We start from the raw sequence: 18,696 nt of genomic DNA on the forward strand, positions 1-18,696 counted from the left end.
GCAATAATGTCAGAAACGAAACTATACACAACTGCTTCCAACATTCTGGTCTCTCTGCTTTGTCAGAGAAGACTGAGCAAATTCTTTGTCAGGTGAGCTTGATGAAGCTGTCATGGATCTTTATGATTTGTGGAACCAGTTGTCCGATTTCCTAGTGCTATTTGTGATAGGGAAGCTGTTAATGACTTTGTCTCCACGGACGACAATGTTGTGACTGCGGGAGAGCTTGCGGAAAAAGACATTGTTGCCGACGTCGTGAATAGCCAGGACACTACTGATGTGAATTGTGACAAGCATTTGACAGAACGTGTGTTCACATGCTCCATGCGCTCAGCCAGGTTCATCGATATTGCATGTTGATAGGAAGCTGTGGTCTCAGCTGTTTGAAGTTCATCAATAGCATTGATTTTTTTTTTTTTTTATACGAGGCAATGAGGATGAAGGGACATAATAAATTCACTATTCTGCTCTGTAATCTGGACACAGTTAGTGGCTATCACAGAATTACACTTTTTTCCATCTCAGTGTGTTTGAATGTTGTTAAATTTAGTGCTACTTTTATATCGAATGACAAGTTATATCTAAATCTTAGGTGTTTTTTTGTGAGTTCAATATATGCGGATTCAACTATGTGGATTCAACTTACACAGCTTCTCAACAGTCTTGGCGATCCCTGTATTATTATAAGCCACACTGCATGTGCAGGCTTTGTCACACTAGTTCTTGTCTACTTTCACATCAGCTGCATCTGTCCACTCCAAAAGTTCTGTACATGATAGAAATCTTCGAATCCTTAGCTGTGAACAGGCTGGTGTTTACTAACAAGCGACCAAGCTTGTCTGAAATGACACTTACCCGAGGATCACACATCTGGCTGCAGTGTGCATATATGGCTCGGGCACGGTCTATTTCACCCAACTTCCGCTCAAGGTCAGCAAAGCGTATGCACATCAGTCGGGCCTGGCTGTCGGAAAGAACCTCAATGGCTCGTTCATATATCTCGCGGGTATGGGTCAGTCCATATATCTCAGCTGCTTTCAAAATGTATATATTGAACATCTGTAAAAAAAAAAGAGGGTGTACATGCTCAAAACTAGCTTAAACTGCAGATGCACTCTTTGTAATGAGATCACTTGTTGCCATCAATATATTGGGCTGTAAGAGGTGCTAAGCAACAAGATAATGACATTATGGATACTACAGAAGAAGACACCTTTACAGACCAAGCAAACGCAGCATATCAAGTGATGCATGGAAAAAACTTAAAACTAGAAGTGTGCAAACGCCGAATTTTCGACTGCGAAGTGAATATGAATAACAAAAATTGGCTGCAAATCGAATCGAATATCTTTGAATATCAGTACATGCAGTTCAAGCTAAAGACAAATGCTCTTCTACAAAACATAGCAAGAAAAGCAACAGAGATATTGTAAGTTTCTCTGCTGAGAGGGGGGCTGATATCACAGTTCCCCAGATGGCACAGCCTCTCAAATCAACTGCTCCGCTCGGCTCGACGAAAATTCTGCTGCAGCCAACTTCTGTTTTTCATAGATTCCGGACAATCCAGGCAAGTTCTGCATTTAAATTACTTGTAAAAAACAGACTATCATAAGCTACCTTGTGGTCGGTGTCAGAGCCCAAATAGGCCAGTAGTTTGAAAAGGAGAATTTTTTACAACCCGAACTGATAAATTAGGCACATGCTATACAGAAAATTTATAATTTCTGAATGCTTAGGAGGTTTGAATAGTATTTGCAATTCGATTCGATTTGTATCGCCCTTTCACTTTTTGATGTTTTGAATATTATTAGCACACCCCTACTGAAAACACAATTTTAACATCAACTAATATGGTTCCCACAGCATATTCACTGCAAGACTTACCTCAAACTGTTCTTCAGGGAGCACAGCTTTGCAGCCACGATCATAGATCCCCATAGCATGCCGAGCAAGACCATGTTCCTCCTCCAGCTTGGCATACAAGAGATACAGGGCTGTAATTCACATGTTAGAGTCATAAGGAATCTCTTTCAGTAAAAACTGAAACATAAACTAAAACACAATACTGTATCCTGAGAACAACATGCAATTTGTATCAAATAAAATTTTTTTTGTACCCATTGCGTTAACAAAAAAAACACATTGACAGCATATGTGCTTTCTGCCACAGGAAAAGTAAAGGTTACATTTACCTCGGCCAAAGCAAGATTGTTCCAGGCGTATTAAGATATAGCTTAAAGGCACTTCAGGAATGCGTCCAAACTCATGAATGTTAATAAAGTAGTAAATAGAACAGCTGCACTGATACCATGATACAACTTAAAAAAAAAACAGCAGTTGGTAACAATGAGCCAACAAAATCACCTCTTCAATGTTTGACTATATCAAACAAGGAAGAGTCATCAAAACTCTTGAGCTTATAATTTCATCTTGCTAAAGGGAACAAGAAAAGCTTTAACAACTAATTACTGTTCTGCCCTGAAGGAATTCTGTGTGGAAGCCGCGAATGGGGGTGGAACTTCACTGCAAACTTGTGTTGTATCTGACTCATCAGCCTGGCTACGCCCACTGCCAGACAAACACCTCTCCACATTTCTCCAATTAACACTGCCCCGTACCAGCCGCAGCAACCTTATACCAATCTCGTCCGCCCAACTAACTTTCTTCCACCGCCTGCTATGCTTGCCTTCTCTTGGAAGCCAGCCCGTAATCCTCAACTACCATTGGTTATCTTGCGTCTGCATCTTGCCCTGCCCAAGCCCATGCCTTGCCCAAGCCCATTTCTTCTTCTTGATTTTGATTAATTTCATTAATCCGAGTTTGTTGCCTGGTCCACTCTGCTCTGTGCCTATCTATTAGTGTTACGCCTGAACCTGATTGACAGTGTGAATAGAGTCTCTTGTCCAATAGACTTATCTCGAGGGATATCGGTAAACTGCCATTCATAATCCGAGAGTACCTGCCAAATGCGCCCCACCTCATTCTTATTCTTCTAGTTCACTTCACTCTCATGATCCGGATCTGCGGTCACTACCTGCCCTAAGTACACGTATCCCCTTACCACTTTCAGTGCCTCGCTATCAATTGCGAACTGCTGTTCCCTTCCGAGACTGTTGAACATTACTTCAGTTTCCTGCATATTAATTTTTAGATCCATTGTTCTGTTTTTCCTGAGTAAGTCATTGATCATGCCTTGCAATTCATCCCCTGAGTGACATAGCAAGGCACTGTCATCAGCGAATTGCAGATTACTGAAGTATTCTCCATTAACTCTTATCCCCAACTGTTCCCAATCCAAGTCTTTGAGTGTCTCCTGTAAACAGAAGATGAAAAGCACTGGAGAGATCATGTCTCCCTGCCCAATATCCTTCTTTACAGGAATTTTATTACTGACTTTATAGAGCTCTATGGTGGCAGTGCAGCCATTACAGATATCTTCCAGTATTTTTATATATGGCTCATCTACTCCCTGATTCTGTAATGCCTGCATGACTGCTGAGGTTTCGACAGAGTCAAATACTTTCTTGTAATTTATAAAAGCTATATATAGGGATTGGTTATATTCTGCACGCTTCTCTATCACCTGACTGATAGCGTGAATATGGTTTATTGTCAAGTAGCCTTATGAAAGTCTGCCTAAATATTTGGTTGACTGGTCTAAGGTTATCTCGATTCTATTAGCAAATATATAGCAGGCAACAGACAGTAAGCAGATTAGTCTGTGATTTTTCAAGTCTTTGACGTCCCCTATCTTATAGATTAATGATGATGTTAGTGTTCTTCCAAGCTTCCAGTACGCTCGAGGTCTTAAGGCGTTCCGTATACAGGGTGGCTAGTTTTCAAGCAGAAGAATACCCCCCCCCCCTTCAATATATCTGCTGTTACCTGAACTACCATGTGTTTGTGGGCCTCTTCGAACAACTGACAGAACCTGTTTTAACTCTTAAGGATTTTAAGGACAAGCAGTGTTGAAAGAAAGAAATTGGTATAAAAATTTTTTTAGCAGAACAGCAGTGTGAAATGCCTGTAACAACTTGTACTAAACAACAAGACCATGCAGAATATGAAGACGTATGTCAACAGCAATATATACATACACTTTGCAAACTTTGCTGGGCAACCTTCAAGGCACTGCTCAAAGAGATCACGTGCTCGCTCTAATTTGGTGCCACCCTGTACAAAGAAGGATAAGAACCACAATATCACATCTCAGACTGCTAAGCTTGAAGCCATGTGATCAATATTCAAAAATAAGAAAACTCCCTAGTCTGCCATTCGCATATTCTGCTGTTGACCACAGTCAGACCAATAAACACTTGTCGCAGCATAACCACCGTGAGGCATGGGTTTTAAACAGGCGTGAGGCCTGCTGTTATTGTGGTGCAAGAAAAAGGTTTCTTTTGAAGCCAAAATTTGGCTTTTAGCTTCGTTAAGGTTGCAGTTTAGCATCCCAAGCTAACAGTCTATGCAGGTTCCAAAAAATTCTAAAAGTGCAAGAAGAAAGAATTCATTAGTATCATCACACTTTCCACGTTCCAGAAGATGGTGCACATCACTTTATCCACTAAGGACGCTGTCTGGAACTTTTTCTGTCATGATGAATTCACGTCAAAAAAGCAAGGCCTGCGTTTTGACTTCAGGTCATGGTGGTGGCACACATCAAGCCTCACATCAATTTCGTGGACCCTAGCAAACTATCACATAGTGCTTTTGCTACTCCTATATGAGCATTTTGGGGACTCGTATAGTACAAACTTTGCAATATCGCAATGCTGCCAATACTGTTTCCAACACACTAAAACTAAAACCTTTCAAAGTGCACTGAAAGGTCCATAAAGACTTCGTGGTTGTAATCTGCCAATCGGTGCCAACAACTCGTTGAGATACTAATCATTTTGTAATTACTGTATATGGCTGCTCCGAATGCTCCTAGTCTACCACACTGCTCTAGCCAGTACTATGAATAACACATTGCCTCACTGTGCTTATATCCACTGCTCGACCTCCGCAAACATTTTGCAAGTTTTAGTGAATATTAAAGGATGCATTACATTTCCTAGCTGCAATAATTTATTTATACATCTATGGTTCAGACGCACATCTATTGCTGGTGCCATATGGTTAGATTCCTTCACTGGCATCCGTTAATACATGACAGAAATCTGCTGAATAGTGACTGGATGGAAGCTGAATGCATTAGTACTTTTGAAACAATTCTAGTGATAACTTGTGTGCACTCATCCCATTTTCGCTGGAGTGTTCTAGCACAGTGCAATCTTCAATTACTACTGTAGTGCACTGCCTTGAGGTGACAGGTGCACACATGCACTTGCCACTGCCCTAGCACAGTTGCAACCCCACATATGAAGATCATGAAACATGCTATGCTAAGGTAACCTATTTAGGAGAACAGATGAAGGAAGAAGCATGCCATCACCTGCATCACAATGCCCATAAAAAAACTGGCTGGTTTTGGGAACCTTGCCAACAATTCACAACCTACAGTTGTACTTATTTCAAAGTTTGACATGCAAGAACGTCATTGGCTTTAATAACGCCGCAGATGTCAAAAATGAAAATGAGACTGGACTGCACAAAGTTTGCTTTACTTGTGATTCACAGACTATAAGTTCAGGAAAGCAATGCCTTCATAACTTTTGATGCAATGCAATGAACAACTTAGTGACAACAAGACTACACTAAGTACTAAAGCTATGCAAGAAAACATAAAAGAGATCAAAACTGTCACAGGATGCACTTTTAATTTTAGATATTTGTTATGTAATCACACCATATTTAACAGATTTCACACCATGTTTCTAGGATGGCAGGCTTTCTAAATTCTCTGCATTACTTTACGTTTAAACTATGCTGACTCTAGAAAGGATCAAGTGACTAAGACTACATATAACAAACCAGAATCATGAAGACGTTTGGTTCTTTCATACTCACATAACGTTTCAGGAACTTTGTCAGATAGGTGTTCCAGATGTCAAAGACATTTGGCCACTTGAACAGTGCAATACCTTTCTCATATGCCTGCAAAACATGCAACACACATGAAGCAGGCACTACCAAATGAAACTGCGACAAAATACTGCAACTTTTCAGAGCAAGTACTCATTCCTACCTTGAATGCTTCCTCAAAATAGTTGTTTTCTTCAAGGAAGAGGCCATAATTGATGATGATTTGAGGTGTGGCAATCTTCAAGTCTATGATGCGATCGTACACTGCCTTGGTAGACTTGGTAGAGAAAAAAAATGCTATGATTAGTTATACTGCACAGGCAATGTTTATCGTATTTAAAAGTGTACTGAAGCCCCAGTAGCAGTCATACACATCAGACAAAGATGATGAAACAAAGAGGGGCCTTAACATTATTCACACAAGAATGTATTATTACTTCAGCAAAATACTTGTATAGGCACCTTTTAGACACTTTATTTCGACAGCTGTGATATAAAAAGTTCACAATAAACTATGAATGATCGATTTGTTCATAATGCCAAAACAAAAAAAATCACAATTATCAGTCATTATAGGCCATATGGTGTAATGGAAGCATAATGGAAATAGACTTTTGAAAAAAAAAAGCAAAAAAAAATGGAGGACGATTTAGTGTGGTTAGGTCAAATGCAAATTAGGTGTGTTGGCACTTCAGTTTTCACTTCAGTTTCAGTTTGAGGCGCAGTTTTCAAGATCAAGTATGCTTCAGACAAAGATAGGTAAAATCGGACTTAAGCGCCAAAGGCTATCGGTCATATATGGCCGATGTTTTGAACCTGCCGCCAAAAATTCAATACAGCGTTCCTGTACAAGCTATGCCATCTAGGTTGCTTCTATAACACCATCTCTTTGGTTTCAGTTTGTTTTTTCCTTTTTCTAACGAGAGGAGGTGACATGAAAAACGAAACTTTGACCAGACATAGTCCGCCGGTCACTGATTATGGTGTCCGTTTCGCCACGCAGTCCTCAAAGGCGAAAGGCTACACTGAGCACTTTCATTGGTTCTTATGCTAGCTTCTTCTTCTTTTTTTTCTCCAGAGCAGCAATGGTGAGTCAGAGAACCAATTGGAATGGCCATATTTCAGTTTCGATTGCAAGACTTCGTCTCGGAGGCCCGGGACATCAGCGCATGCTCGCATGTGTTTCGTTTTACCATTCACATTGTATTTCATGTAGCGCGCTTGATTTGTAAATGATGAGAGCGGTTGCATTTGGTGCTTTAGGGTCTTCGCAACATAGTGCCAAGATATTTTACCAAATGTGCCAGCAGATTTTTGAGTACGATGATGTCAAGGAAGGCCAAACCCCCTTTTCATTCATAGAACGCATTCGTTGACCACCACCAAAAAAAAAGGGGGATCTGCAAGCTCTGCTAAAAAAAAAAAAGAACAGAACTCACAACAAGTGTAATGTGCAGCAGATCCCATATCTACCTACACTTCATGACCTCAACACGACTGCATTCTCTAGTGGCACAGCAGACATGTTCCCCAACTCAAAAGGTCACCGAAAATGCAATGTATATTATGTATACACAGCTGCAAATCACACAAATGATAGTTGAGAACACGTGCAACGTTTAGTATATTTTTGTTTTGCTTGTACTCTTTTTTTGTGTTACCAGCATATATTTAACCAATAAATTTTCGAAAAGTTTTGCACACACAACTCTGCCATTTTTTCTTGTTCGAAAGTATAACCAATAAGCTACAGTTTGATGTATTACAGTGTGCAGTGCGCAGTGCGCTAGCACTTCTTGAAGAAATAATTTTATTTTAGAACACTCAAAATCGGTCAATTCTTGAGGTAAGGAAAGAGTTAAGGATATGATGCGATTGCGTTAAAAGGTTAATGCCCATATATACGTCACTGGTCATTCTCAACTTTACATTCACAGATAGCTGGGAGTCCTGATACCGCTCCTGGTGCAGTGGCAGAGCGATGCGCCACTGCCCTGTGATGGCAGGTGCGGCCACCGGTGGGGCTTGAGAGACCCAGATTGCTCTTCCCAATCAGCTTCAAGATCACAGACAGGCTTTGGACAGACAAACAGGCGACAGGCGAAAACTGAGATCGGGGTGTTTTAGTGCTTGTGCACTGAAATAAGGGTTGTTCCAAAAAGCTAAATTCATTTATGGCTGATTATCCTGAATTGAGAGGGCTTGTTGTCCTCACAAATGTCCTTGTTACTGCTAGAGTTGCATATTGCAACTCTTCATGGCTTCTCGGTCACATGCCAGTGCAATGTTTCATTTTATGTTTGGTTTCATTTACGGTAGAGTACCGGCAATACAATCATGGTCGATACGAATTTCAGCATGATGTAAATTTGTAACGCTCCTTGGCCGAAGTCCACAGAGTACAAGTGCAGGTTTGGGTGTGCTGAACATTCTCCTCTGCCGAAGCTGCTCGTAGTAACATGGTAAGGCCACAACAGGCTTGACAAAGGATTCTGGCAGCAGCAAAGTGGCAAGTTTTGGCACAGGAATGGCACGGCCAAAAAACAGGGGCAGTAGAAGGGTTGAGGTGGCTTAGGATGCTACATACTTTACGAACGACTGCAATCATGCTGCCTGCACCTTACCAATGCCACCACTGCTAGTCATGCAGCACGCACCTACGAACACTGAGTGGTGGCACCATGGGCGTCCGGAGGGGGGGGCAAGGGGGGGCGGCTGCACCCCCCTGGAAAATCACTCCCTCGAACCGTGAGTGATGGCCGCACGCCAGGGGCCGTGGTGGGCTCAGCCAAAAGGGTAAAAGCAGCTCCGCTTCCACGCTTTGGGTCACATCTGCGAAATGCCGCGTCCGGGCACGCGTCTTTATGCCGTTTTCAAACCACGCCATCGTTAGCTCTGTTGAAGGCCGACCTGTTGCAGACATACAGCGGCACCGGCGAGCATGTGTTTCAAGCCGTCTTGAAATGGGTGCCTGTTTCTTTGATCTCTAGACAGATAGCGACACGGAGGCAGACAGTGCACAGTGCATCTTGTTTTCGCCTTCGTTATGCCGGCCACCGATGAATTCTTCAGGAGGGAAAGACAAATCAGCCGTGTCCACCCCCGCTTTGTCGGGCTGCTCATGGGCAAGCGGGCGATCAGTTGGCGCCGCCGCCGCTTGCTGTGCCTCCGATCCACGGGAGAGCGCAGTGCGGTAGAAGCGCCGCTATCAGAATCTTCGGCAAAGGAGATTAGCATCTTTTGTTCACGGCGACGCAGTCTCCAGAGGCGCCCCCACACCAGCGTCCCTTGCGTCTTCTCCGAAAACCAGCGCCTTTGGTCAACGCAGCCCGATGGCGCCTGCCTGGCTCGCCTGTCACCTCTGGCTGGGCCTCAAATGACAACAGCGCCCGTGTACTGTGCGAGGTCAGTGCCCGGTAAAGAGACCCAGGTGGTCGACATTATCCGGAGCTCTGTACTACTCCGTTCCTCATAACCTGAGTCGTTTTGGGGCTCTGAACCCCATAAAAACACACAAAACAAATTTTCCTACCGGAGTGGCGAGTGTCCCTTCCCCTTGGAAGTCGCACGGAAGTAAGCCCTTGCACGTGTGCGCGCCTCTGTATTTGTGCTTCGGTGTTTTTAGTGGCCGTTTGTCAACGAAGCTGAGAACAACCAAGACAGTGGACGAGAAAACTACGAGCGGCGAGCAGTGTGCGTGCGGTTGCTCGACTGTGCGGATGCGCGAGGAAGATGGAGCGAGGTGTATGAAGCTGCGAGCGTGCATTTATCTTGTAAATAAGTTTTCGTTGTATGTATAGACATCTTTTGTTTTCAACGTGCGCATTCAACCGTTTTTCCAATCAATGTGTGTGACGAGTGTGCACCGAGAGCGTGTAATGAAGCACAGAAATGAATTTATCACCCGTGTAATCACGCAATTCGCCCAGAAAAATCCGTGGAGTCTACAGTTGCTGTTCAAGGAAGACTGACTGAGTGACTGTAGTTGCGTGTTTGTGACCATATTGTGCTGTGTGCTGGTCATCAATCCGGGTGAGTCGAGAACCCGTATGCAGCAATACTGAGCACTCTTCTCCACGAAGTGACAGTATATTTTTGGATTTTTTATTAATTTTAATTGTTTCTTCGTTGATAAACTGCAATGTATCTCTCCTAGCCACACTTTAATTTGCTGTTTGTAATTTTTATTTCATGTGTGTATTTCACTTATTTTTTATTTATATATAAATAAATAAATTCATACCGCAAATAGTGCCTTTTTGCTACGAACATGCCCCCCCCCCCCCCCCCCCCCCCCCCCTCCGGCGCCAACAACCAATGGGGCACCCCCCTGCAAAAAATTCTGCGGACGCCCTTGGGTGGCACACTCCTACGATCGCACTAACACTGAAATCGCTAGTCATTCATACACAGCATGAGCAACAAACAGAGAAGGCATTCTTGCTGTCACACCAGCCTGAATAGATGCGTACGTGCTTGTCGGTTTAGCTTCATAAGCATTGAGACTGCTCAAGAAAAAGGTTCAGCCGAGTATTACAATATCCAGAATTTGCTCCAACCATAAACAAATTTGAGTAAATGCATTTCTTGTGCTTTAACATATGGATTTCATTTGTTTTTTAGTGATATTAGTTTCAGGTGATACAAATATTTTTGGCGACCTCGTGAGATAATCTTATTGCAGTACACACACACAGCAACTATTTATAGATAAGCTTGAAAAATAAAAGAAAACAACCCTACCTTGAATGTCCCAAAACTTTCCTCCAGGTCTGCATAGAGAGACCAAACCTTCAGTGATTTGTACACACGAAACTGAACTGGTTCACTCTGCACAAACAAGGAGCACCAAGATCACATTTAACAATTGAATAACAGAGAGCAAGGAGGAGATCACAACACATATCATTGTTAAAAAATGTCAAAGCTTCAGGCAATCTAAACACGGGAGACTGTCTTTAGCCTTGAAAATCTGTTCTGCCTAAAGGAATGCACAAGATACCAGGTTGTGTAAAAGCACGCAGGAAACTACTTATAAGACAAGAAGAAATCAACAAGTTCATATGAAAACATTTATTATGCCCTAGCAAAAAAAAAAAATAACCTTCTAAGAAATCCTTCAGAGCACCTTCAAGCAACTATTCAGTTGTGGGTTTAAGCCATTTCAGCAGAACAGCTTCTGTCATGCAAGTGAAAATTTGCTCAATGCTTGCTAAAGGTAAACTAAACAAAGGCCCAAACTCTTCAGTAGCATATCTGAGAACTCAGCTAAACAGTCATGCAACACAGGTCATGCAACCTATAATGTGCAAGTGAAAATAAGTACATCTTTCAGTGTAAATGGCCTGCATGCATCTTTGAATCTCTCATACTCCGAATGTTGTACATTTATGCAGGTTTTAACCTGCATGAGCTTACTAATAACATTTGTGAAGTCAAAGCACAGGAGAATACAACAAACCTGATCATGGTAGGCGACTTTCCTGGAAGGCATAGCAGTGGCCTTCTGCATCAGTTTTAGGGCCCCTTCGTGGTTTCTGCGAGCCAAACAGTTAAGACCACAAATGCATCCACAAAAAAACTTCGTAAATGGACAATCTGCACCATTTTTCATCAATGCCTGTTTTAACCTTCCCTTCAATTTGAAGCAAACCAAGTGACAACACAGTTTTTATCTTTTAATACGATAAAATTGAAAGGATACAGCTTGAATGTAACATCAACTATAACAAACAAACTATTAAGGTTGCTTTAGTAGCATTTTTAAAACTCTGCTGATAGTAACTACTCCAGTTCCATCTTGGAAAATTTTGAACATGTTAAAGTAAGAAGTCTTAGAATGCGAAAAAAGAATAATTAAAACTACAATGTAAAAGACATGTGGAGCTTCTTAAAGATTTGCAAGCCAATGATGGGCAGGATGCTAAAAGAAAGCTACAGTTCTTAAAACACACAAGGCAGGAAGAGAAAAGTTTGAGACAAACATAGAAATGTCATTAAAACCCATTCCTCTTTTCAAAAATTGAGAATAATACAAGTGCTCTAAACATAATGTCGCATACAGTACAATGCTTCCCAAAAGCTCCTGGACCAGTGGATATTGGACCAGCCACATGCAGTGGAGCACCTACCGCACCCCTCACGCTTTAGGTCTTGGTCACAGTCCAAGTTCTACAAACACAAGGAACACTGCAGGAGCCCCACAGTATAGTTCAGCACATGTTCCAGATGCAGCCCAAGTGGTCTGGAAACCTTCGAAAAATCCTGCATATGGCTCTCTCTTTATCTCTCCTTCTTCCCCCATTTTTACCACGCAAGCTCAGCAATTCTGCTCACTTTAACAGCAGGCCATAAAAACAGGACATGTCCTCTGACCATAGACACAAACAAAAGAATCGCGTTAATTCGAAGCCCATTGGACAGTGAAAAATATTCAAATTAGCTGGGGTTTTTGAATTATCTGAAATCAAAGCAAAAAATGCAAGCATGAAATGTAGTTAAAATATTTGCAGCGCTCAACAGTCATTAATACTGCGCTCAACAAAGCTGCAGTTGATGTTAAACAATCAATTCCTCCTGCAGCAAGAGCTCGTTTGTACTCGTCGTGGTCGCCACATCACTGCTGGTAGCTCGAAATTCGGTTACGATAGTTTCCATGTCCACAGAACACGGTCGCACATCTGTTTCAATGTAACTCAATTACCGGCAAAGTGTCTTGCCGTACCGAAGCGCTTTTCTAATCAGACGTTCTCAGCGTGTCTGGGGGCAGCGGCCAAGGTCAGATTCACCGGGTTAGCGAGGCGGCGCAGCTTTAAGATGCATGCACAGAAGAGCAGCTGTCAGTTGAAAAGGAGCGACGAGAAAAGTTCCCATGCGTGGTCCATCCAGCAAATCCAGGCGTGGCATGGTATATTTGTACCATCAAGTTCAGCACAGTGCGGGGTGTGCACAAATTATAAACCACATTCTGGCAGTGCCAGCACGGTTCGAGCACATCTAACACCATCTAATGGCGGTCAGGCGCCGGTGAACTGCAGAGGGTTGCTTTGTCAGGCATCATGTCAACGTGCCATGCGCTAAGTCGGAGTGCTGCCGCTGTCTGTGCAATGGTGGGCCAAACAATGAGGAGTTTGATTAAACGTCGCACCGTTTAATGCTGCTCGCGTGCCTACCACAACTGGCGTGACACTAGGCGTCCAGTCGAACTCAGGTGTGTTCTGATTTTGCGGTGAACTTAGCCATTCCTGCACAGCACCCCAAGTCTTCGAACTGACCGGGCCAGTGCCAGCTCGCAGTTGAAATTATCAAGTAACATTTCAATTACAAAATACGGGTATGCAAAAAGTCTACAAACTATACGGAATTTCAAACTAACAGATATCGAATTATCGAGGTTATATAACAAATAAACATCAAGCACGAACAGCATAAATGTCTAGCCGTGGAAAGAATACTATATGGACCATGCTTTGACAGTCAAACTCATCTGACACATTACCTAGCAAAAATTAAAGAGTTTGATACTTATGCAATTACATGCCACTAGTGCACTTGCGCATAAGGGCAGCAAACCTCTCTATTTCTGGTGCACAACGCGAGGGAACAGTTGGAATGCCAAACTGCGGTCTGCATTATTCTGTTTATGACTGTACAATGAAAGGATGACTACCCCAGCCCCACACCAGCCAATGCGTTTTATGAGAAACAAAGGAAGGAAGTCACATTCGCAGGAAATACTACTTAGGTAAAAATCACTTACTCATGCCGTAGTTCCATCTCTGCCCACTCACACCAAACATGAGCAAGGTCTTCCACTTTTGTGAAAGGCACTTGTGTTGCTTTTTCAAAGATGATTCGGGCCTTCAATGAGAAAGAAAGAGCTGACTTGGATACAAACTACCATTCAACGAAAATGATTTACATAGAGAAATTTCCTTCATAAGCCATAAATGAAAACTCGAACCACTGCAGAAATAAATTACTGCAGCTCCTAATCACATAACAGTCAGGCATACTCATCATGAAGGTCCCGGGGCATTTGTTCAGTACACTCTGCAGTCTGCAGAAAAGTAGACAAAGCATGCTTATAGGTCTTATATAAGGTGGACTCCCATGGTGTGCTTTCTACGTGATATGCTCAAATCACCACTGGCCTGGCAAACTTTTGCACTGGCTGACAGGTTTATGTGTTGCTGTATGTTTCAGCCCTGGCTAGAAAGCCACACAAGCAGCTTGCACACAGAGATTAATATGCTGATAGGCATCCTGAGGCAGGTGTGCCTCCTGAGGCTTTCAATAAAAAATGATTTGCTGCCGAGCCATTCACAGTCAAGCTATTGATGGTTGCTTTTAATTAGGCTGCAAATGTCACCTAGTCACATAATCTACACATGCAAATTCAGTCACTTATGTGACTACATGACTTCAAGTCTGTCAGGACACCAATGTTACTTAGAGTGACCAGCGATCACCTTAAGGAGAAGCATGCTGAAGCTATGCATGCATTCCCACAAGGCTTGCAGCCTTGTGGGAATAGTATAGAGCTTTGTCACACATTGTTAAGACTACCTGCTCACACTTAGAATTTGAAGTCGCCATAAACTCTAAGGTGCAAGCATGTGGTGTGCACAGATATATGTGCCAAACAGTTCTTTTGCAACTGTTATGCTTAAAAAAAATTCTGATGGTAAGAACAAGGCACACCATCATGACATCTCAACAGAATGTCTTGTTTTAACCTTGAATCACAGGTTTGACTTTACAGTGTGCGACAGTTTTTTCCTTGTTTTTTGATAACTGACCTAACTACACTGTTCTCCTGCCTTTCTGTTCACTTATTCGTTGTGCCTAAAGGTATAAATGCAGGCATGAAAAGTTCCACAGTATCATGAAACAAAAAAAAAAACCATCACATGACAATCTATTGTCACTTGCTGTTTTAATAGGCATTTAGTACATTAAAAACTAATGAATAGCATAAATCAAGATTGATGTAAGTATTCTCTATTACTTTATAGAAAATTGAACAAGAGTTTATTTCAACACCCACAAGAATTCTTTTTATTTAGTCAATTTTTACTTGTTTTTTATTGTCCAACCATTATGAGTGCATGAGTACTGCTTAAGTACTGAAAAGGTGGAATAAACTTCCAGAAAAATAATACTATCGCATGGTATCATGAATGTGTGAGCCGCAATGCATATGGTGCTTTATACTAAATGATAAGCCATAGCAAGAACACTTGTATCAGCACTAAAGTTCACAAAAACAGTTTTTCAAAGCATCGACAAAAGGACAGGTTCAAGCACTTGCTTGTATACACTCTGCCACACTTTACTCCTACATTGTTTGACGTATATATTTCAAGTTGATTTTCGTCCAATTCGAGTGTTATTAACATTTGGTTTAATTCAAATTGCATCATAATTTTAGAACCAATAACACTTATTATTTTTGTAATTCAACTCACCATAATTTTTATACCATAAGTACTGTAATTTGTTATTTGATTTCAATCATGACACTGGTAAGATATTTCCTGAGAAATATATTTAAACTACTTAAAAATGTAATGCCTTCTATAACCTACTAATAATAATTTCTAGCCACTTCATTCTTTCAGCACTGATACTCAGATGCTTATGAAAAAGCTTCAGGTTTGAAAAGAAAAAAAAAAAAACGAATATATTTGAAAGACTTACATCTTCGATCTGGTCATTTTCTTCATAAAACTTGGCAAAAGACACCCACAAGACATGTAGCTTCCCAGTGGCCAGCTTGGGGTCAATGGTTTGAACAGCTTCTGTGAAAGTGTTGATTATCTGGGGCACAGAACAGTAAAAAAATTTTCAGAAAGACACCACGAAACAATACAAAATGAGATTTAATTTTGTATGAGATTAATATGATAGTTGCGACTTCAGGACATGCCAAAATGAAAAATTTCTTTTCACCTCTCTAGGTTTTCCTTCAAAGAGCTTCACTCTTTTCAGCCACTCATGAACATTGTGGGGGTTCTGCCGCAGCAAGACACTGCAAAGCGAGCACAGCTACAGATCAGCTGGGGAAGAAAGGTGCACTGGAAGGCACTTCAGATGGTCGGACACAACAAACCTGTTTAGCAGGAGTGGCCGTCGATCCATAAGATCCTCGAAGCGTGCCAACCGCAGCTCAAGCTCAAGCTCACCTGAGAGTATGACGCAAGAGAGAAAAGCTCATGCAGCACAAATTTACAACGCCATGGAACTTATGCAGAAAAGCCTTCCAACAAAAATGAAAAAGGTTTACTTTCTAGGCAAATAAAATTTCAAACTGAAGAGAACACTACATTTCACTGAATTTATGTGACTTTTGTATAATTGCTAGGTGACTTCGGCTTCACCTAGCACTACGATGACAATTCTGCCACAATACAATACATATCATCTGGTAAAAAAAAAAGACAGAAGTGGCATTACTGATGAAATGGATAACACAACCGAAGACAAAGGTAATGCTACTAAGTGATATATGCTTGAGGCGAGAGTACCTACTTTTCCATTCAGACCATTTTGAATGTGGGACATAAAAAAAGAAACACTAAGAGAAAGCTTCCTCAGGGGCAATGTGATATGTTTTATTGTTTATGGGGGTTTAATGTCCCAAAGCGACTCAGGCTATGAGGGACGCCGTAGTGAAGGGCTCTAGAAATTTCGACCACCTGGGGTTTTTTAATGTGCACTGACACCGCACAGTACATGGGCCTCTAGAATTTCGCCTCCAATGGAATTCGACCGTCGCGGCCGGGATCGAACCCGAGTCTTTTAGGTTAGCAGCTGAGCACCATAACACTGATATTATGTGATGCCTAGAAAAATAAAATGCAAGGCTCTCTCTATTCACACTGCCCTTGAGAATCCATTGTTAGTAACTGTGTATAAATGTCCACCCACCATCACTTTGAACTGCTGTCACTATGGTGGGATACGTGGACCAGTGGATTGCAGTGAAGAACTACTAAAGATCAATTAAGGCGAAGTAGCTAATCACCACTCAACACCAGTACTCCTAGTTAAGAACCTAGCTAAAAAGTCTAAGTGCAATGAAGTTGTCACTCTTGACCATTGCTACTACAAGGGGAAGTCCAGAATTTAGTGAACTTTGGCAGTAGATTTGGCGACACGAGTTTCTTGCCTTTGCCAAGCTTGAAAGTGATATTTCTATGTCGTTTTAGAGGTATAATTGCTTCAGTATTTTTCCAGGTATGCATGAGGACTACAAATATAAAAAAAAAAAGTGGAGCTGGTGTTCACACAACTGTGAAGTTCTCGAACGAGCAAAAACCAACAGCAATGCTGTTCCATTTTCACTGTAGTCTCAGTCCCACCCAGTGACTTGTCGAGCTTCAACATCATCTTGGGAATGGAGAACCATCTAGGACCATTATATTTTAGAGGTTTCATCAATTGCAAAGCGGGCACTTTGACAGCAAAACTGAGGAAAGCATTAAACCCTAAGATCATCAACCAGAGATGCAATTGTTGCTTCACGTGAAGAAATTCATGCGAAAAAAAAAAAAAAATGCATGAAAGTGTAAAAAGGCTTGTGCATACTTTCAATATTTCAAAAACGTTTGACTTAATGGGACACTAAGGACAACTCAATCAAAATTCTTTTTTTAACAAAATCTGATAGTTCGGTGTTTCGTTGCTTTGCTGTCGCTTGTCCAGCAGCGAAAGGTGCATTCATTGCTAAGAGATACGGATTCAAAGTTTAAAAACTTTTAACCTTGCCATTAGATATCCAAGAATGCAACCCGCACACTTGGACATCTAACGGCGTGGTTTACTTTTAGCGCCTTCGGTTCGTGGCAGTACTTGGGCCCATCATGGGGCTTGCGGTCCATCGGAACCGATACGCGAGGGCTAAACGGACTAAGTATTACAGAGAACAGGGCACCTGAGGCGGCATTCCCCAACTTGTGCTTTGCCTTCAGGCTTTGCGATGGAGTCTTGATTGGTTTTCCTAGCAGTGCCCTACATCTTACAAGTGCAGTATATTATGCTGCTTATGGTAGCAAAAAAATTTAATACCGCTGTTTCTTTTCGTAGCTATATTTTGTAAAAAAGCATTTGTCTTTAGCTGGAACTAGCTGTACTGTAATTTGATATTTTTTGAAAATATCCCATTCGCAACCAATTTTTAATATTCATATTCACTTAGCAACCATAAATTTGATATTGCACACATCTACTTTCAATACTTGATCCTGATGAGTAAAATATCAGTTCTAATAAACCAGATGCTTGAACCAAGAGGAGTACACTGTACACCCTTCCAACAGCACCTATAATAAAAATGATTCAGTCATGCTTTTTTTGAATTAGCTAAATAAACTTGCACTTACTTTCTTGACTGGGCTTTGTTTTGCTACTTTCTTCCATTTTAGCACATAAAACACTTTCTTCAAACTGAGCATAGGCATCAAACACCTGAAACATTTAACAAACGGTTCAGTCACATATCACTTCGTAAAACTATTCATTTAAGATAGTACAGTGCCAACCAGCATGTGCTTCGGAATAAACCCACAAAAACAAAATGCACTTACACCATGAAAGAAATAAAATGTTGCCTTTCAGCTAAGATAGCATATACAGTACCATTGAGGGTAAAAGTAACAGCCCCCCCCCCCCCCCCCCCCCACCCAATTTCCGGTCTGTGCCACTCTGCGGGGGGGCACATGACAA

At 41.7% G+C, this 18,696-nt stretch overlaps 1 protein-coding gene across 1 annotated transcript in view; it reads right to left on the reverse strand.

The window, feature by feature from the left end:
• Nucleotides 1-18,696, reverse strand: part of fand (Pre-mRNA-splicing factor SYF1 fand) — a 47,876-nt gene that overhangs the window by 12,616 nt on the left and 16,564 nt on the right. Inside the window, exons 8-19 of the mRNA XM_089581483.1 lie at nucleotides 18,354-18,438; nucleotides 16,082-16,154; nucleotides 15,922-16,000; nucleotides 15,670-15,789; nucleotides 13,727-13,827; nucleotides 11,429-11,504; nucleotides 10,711-10,797; nucleotides 6,131-6,244; nucleotides 5,953-6,039; nucleotides 4,098-4,173; nucleotides 1,885-1,994; nucleotides 856-1,059 (exon numbers count right to left, since the gene is read on the reverse strand). Coding sequence (XP_089437609.1) covers nucleotides 856-1,059; nucleotides 1,885-1,994; nucleotides 4,098-4,173; nucleotides 5,953-6,039; nucleotides 6,131-6,244; nucleotides 10,711-10,797; nucleotides 11,429-11,504; nucleotides 13,727-13,827; nucleotides 15,670-15,789; nucleotides 15,922-16,000; nucleotides 16,082-16,154; nucleotides 18,354-18,438 — 1,212 coding nt within the window. The remainder of the gene's footprint in view (nucleotides 1-855; nucleotides 1,060-1,884; nucleotides 1,995-4,097; nucleotides 4,174-5,952; nucleotides 6,040-6,130; nucleotides 6,245-10,710; nucleotides 10,798-11,428; nucleotides 11,505-13,726; nucleotides 13,828-15,669; nucleotides 15,790-15,921; nucleotides 16,001-16,081; nucleotides 16,155-18,353; nucleotides 18,439-18,696) is intronic.

The sequence above is a fragment of the Amblyomma mixtum genome, chromosome 3, assembly GCF_055824585.1.
Source record: "Amblyomma mixtum isolate Tamu chromosome 3, ASM5582458v1, whole genome shotgun sequence".
In the NCBI taxonomy this organism is placed as follows: domain Eukaryota; kingdom Metazoa; phylum Arthropoda; class Arachnida; order Ixodida; family Ixodidae; genus Amblyomma; species Amblyomma mixtum.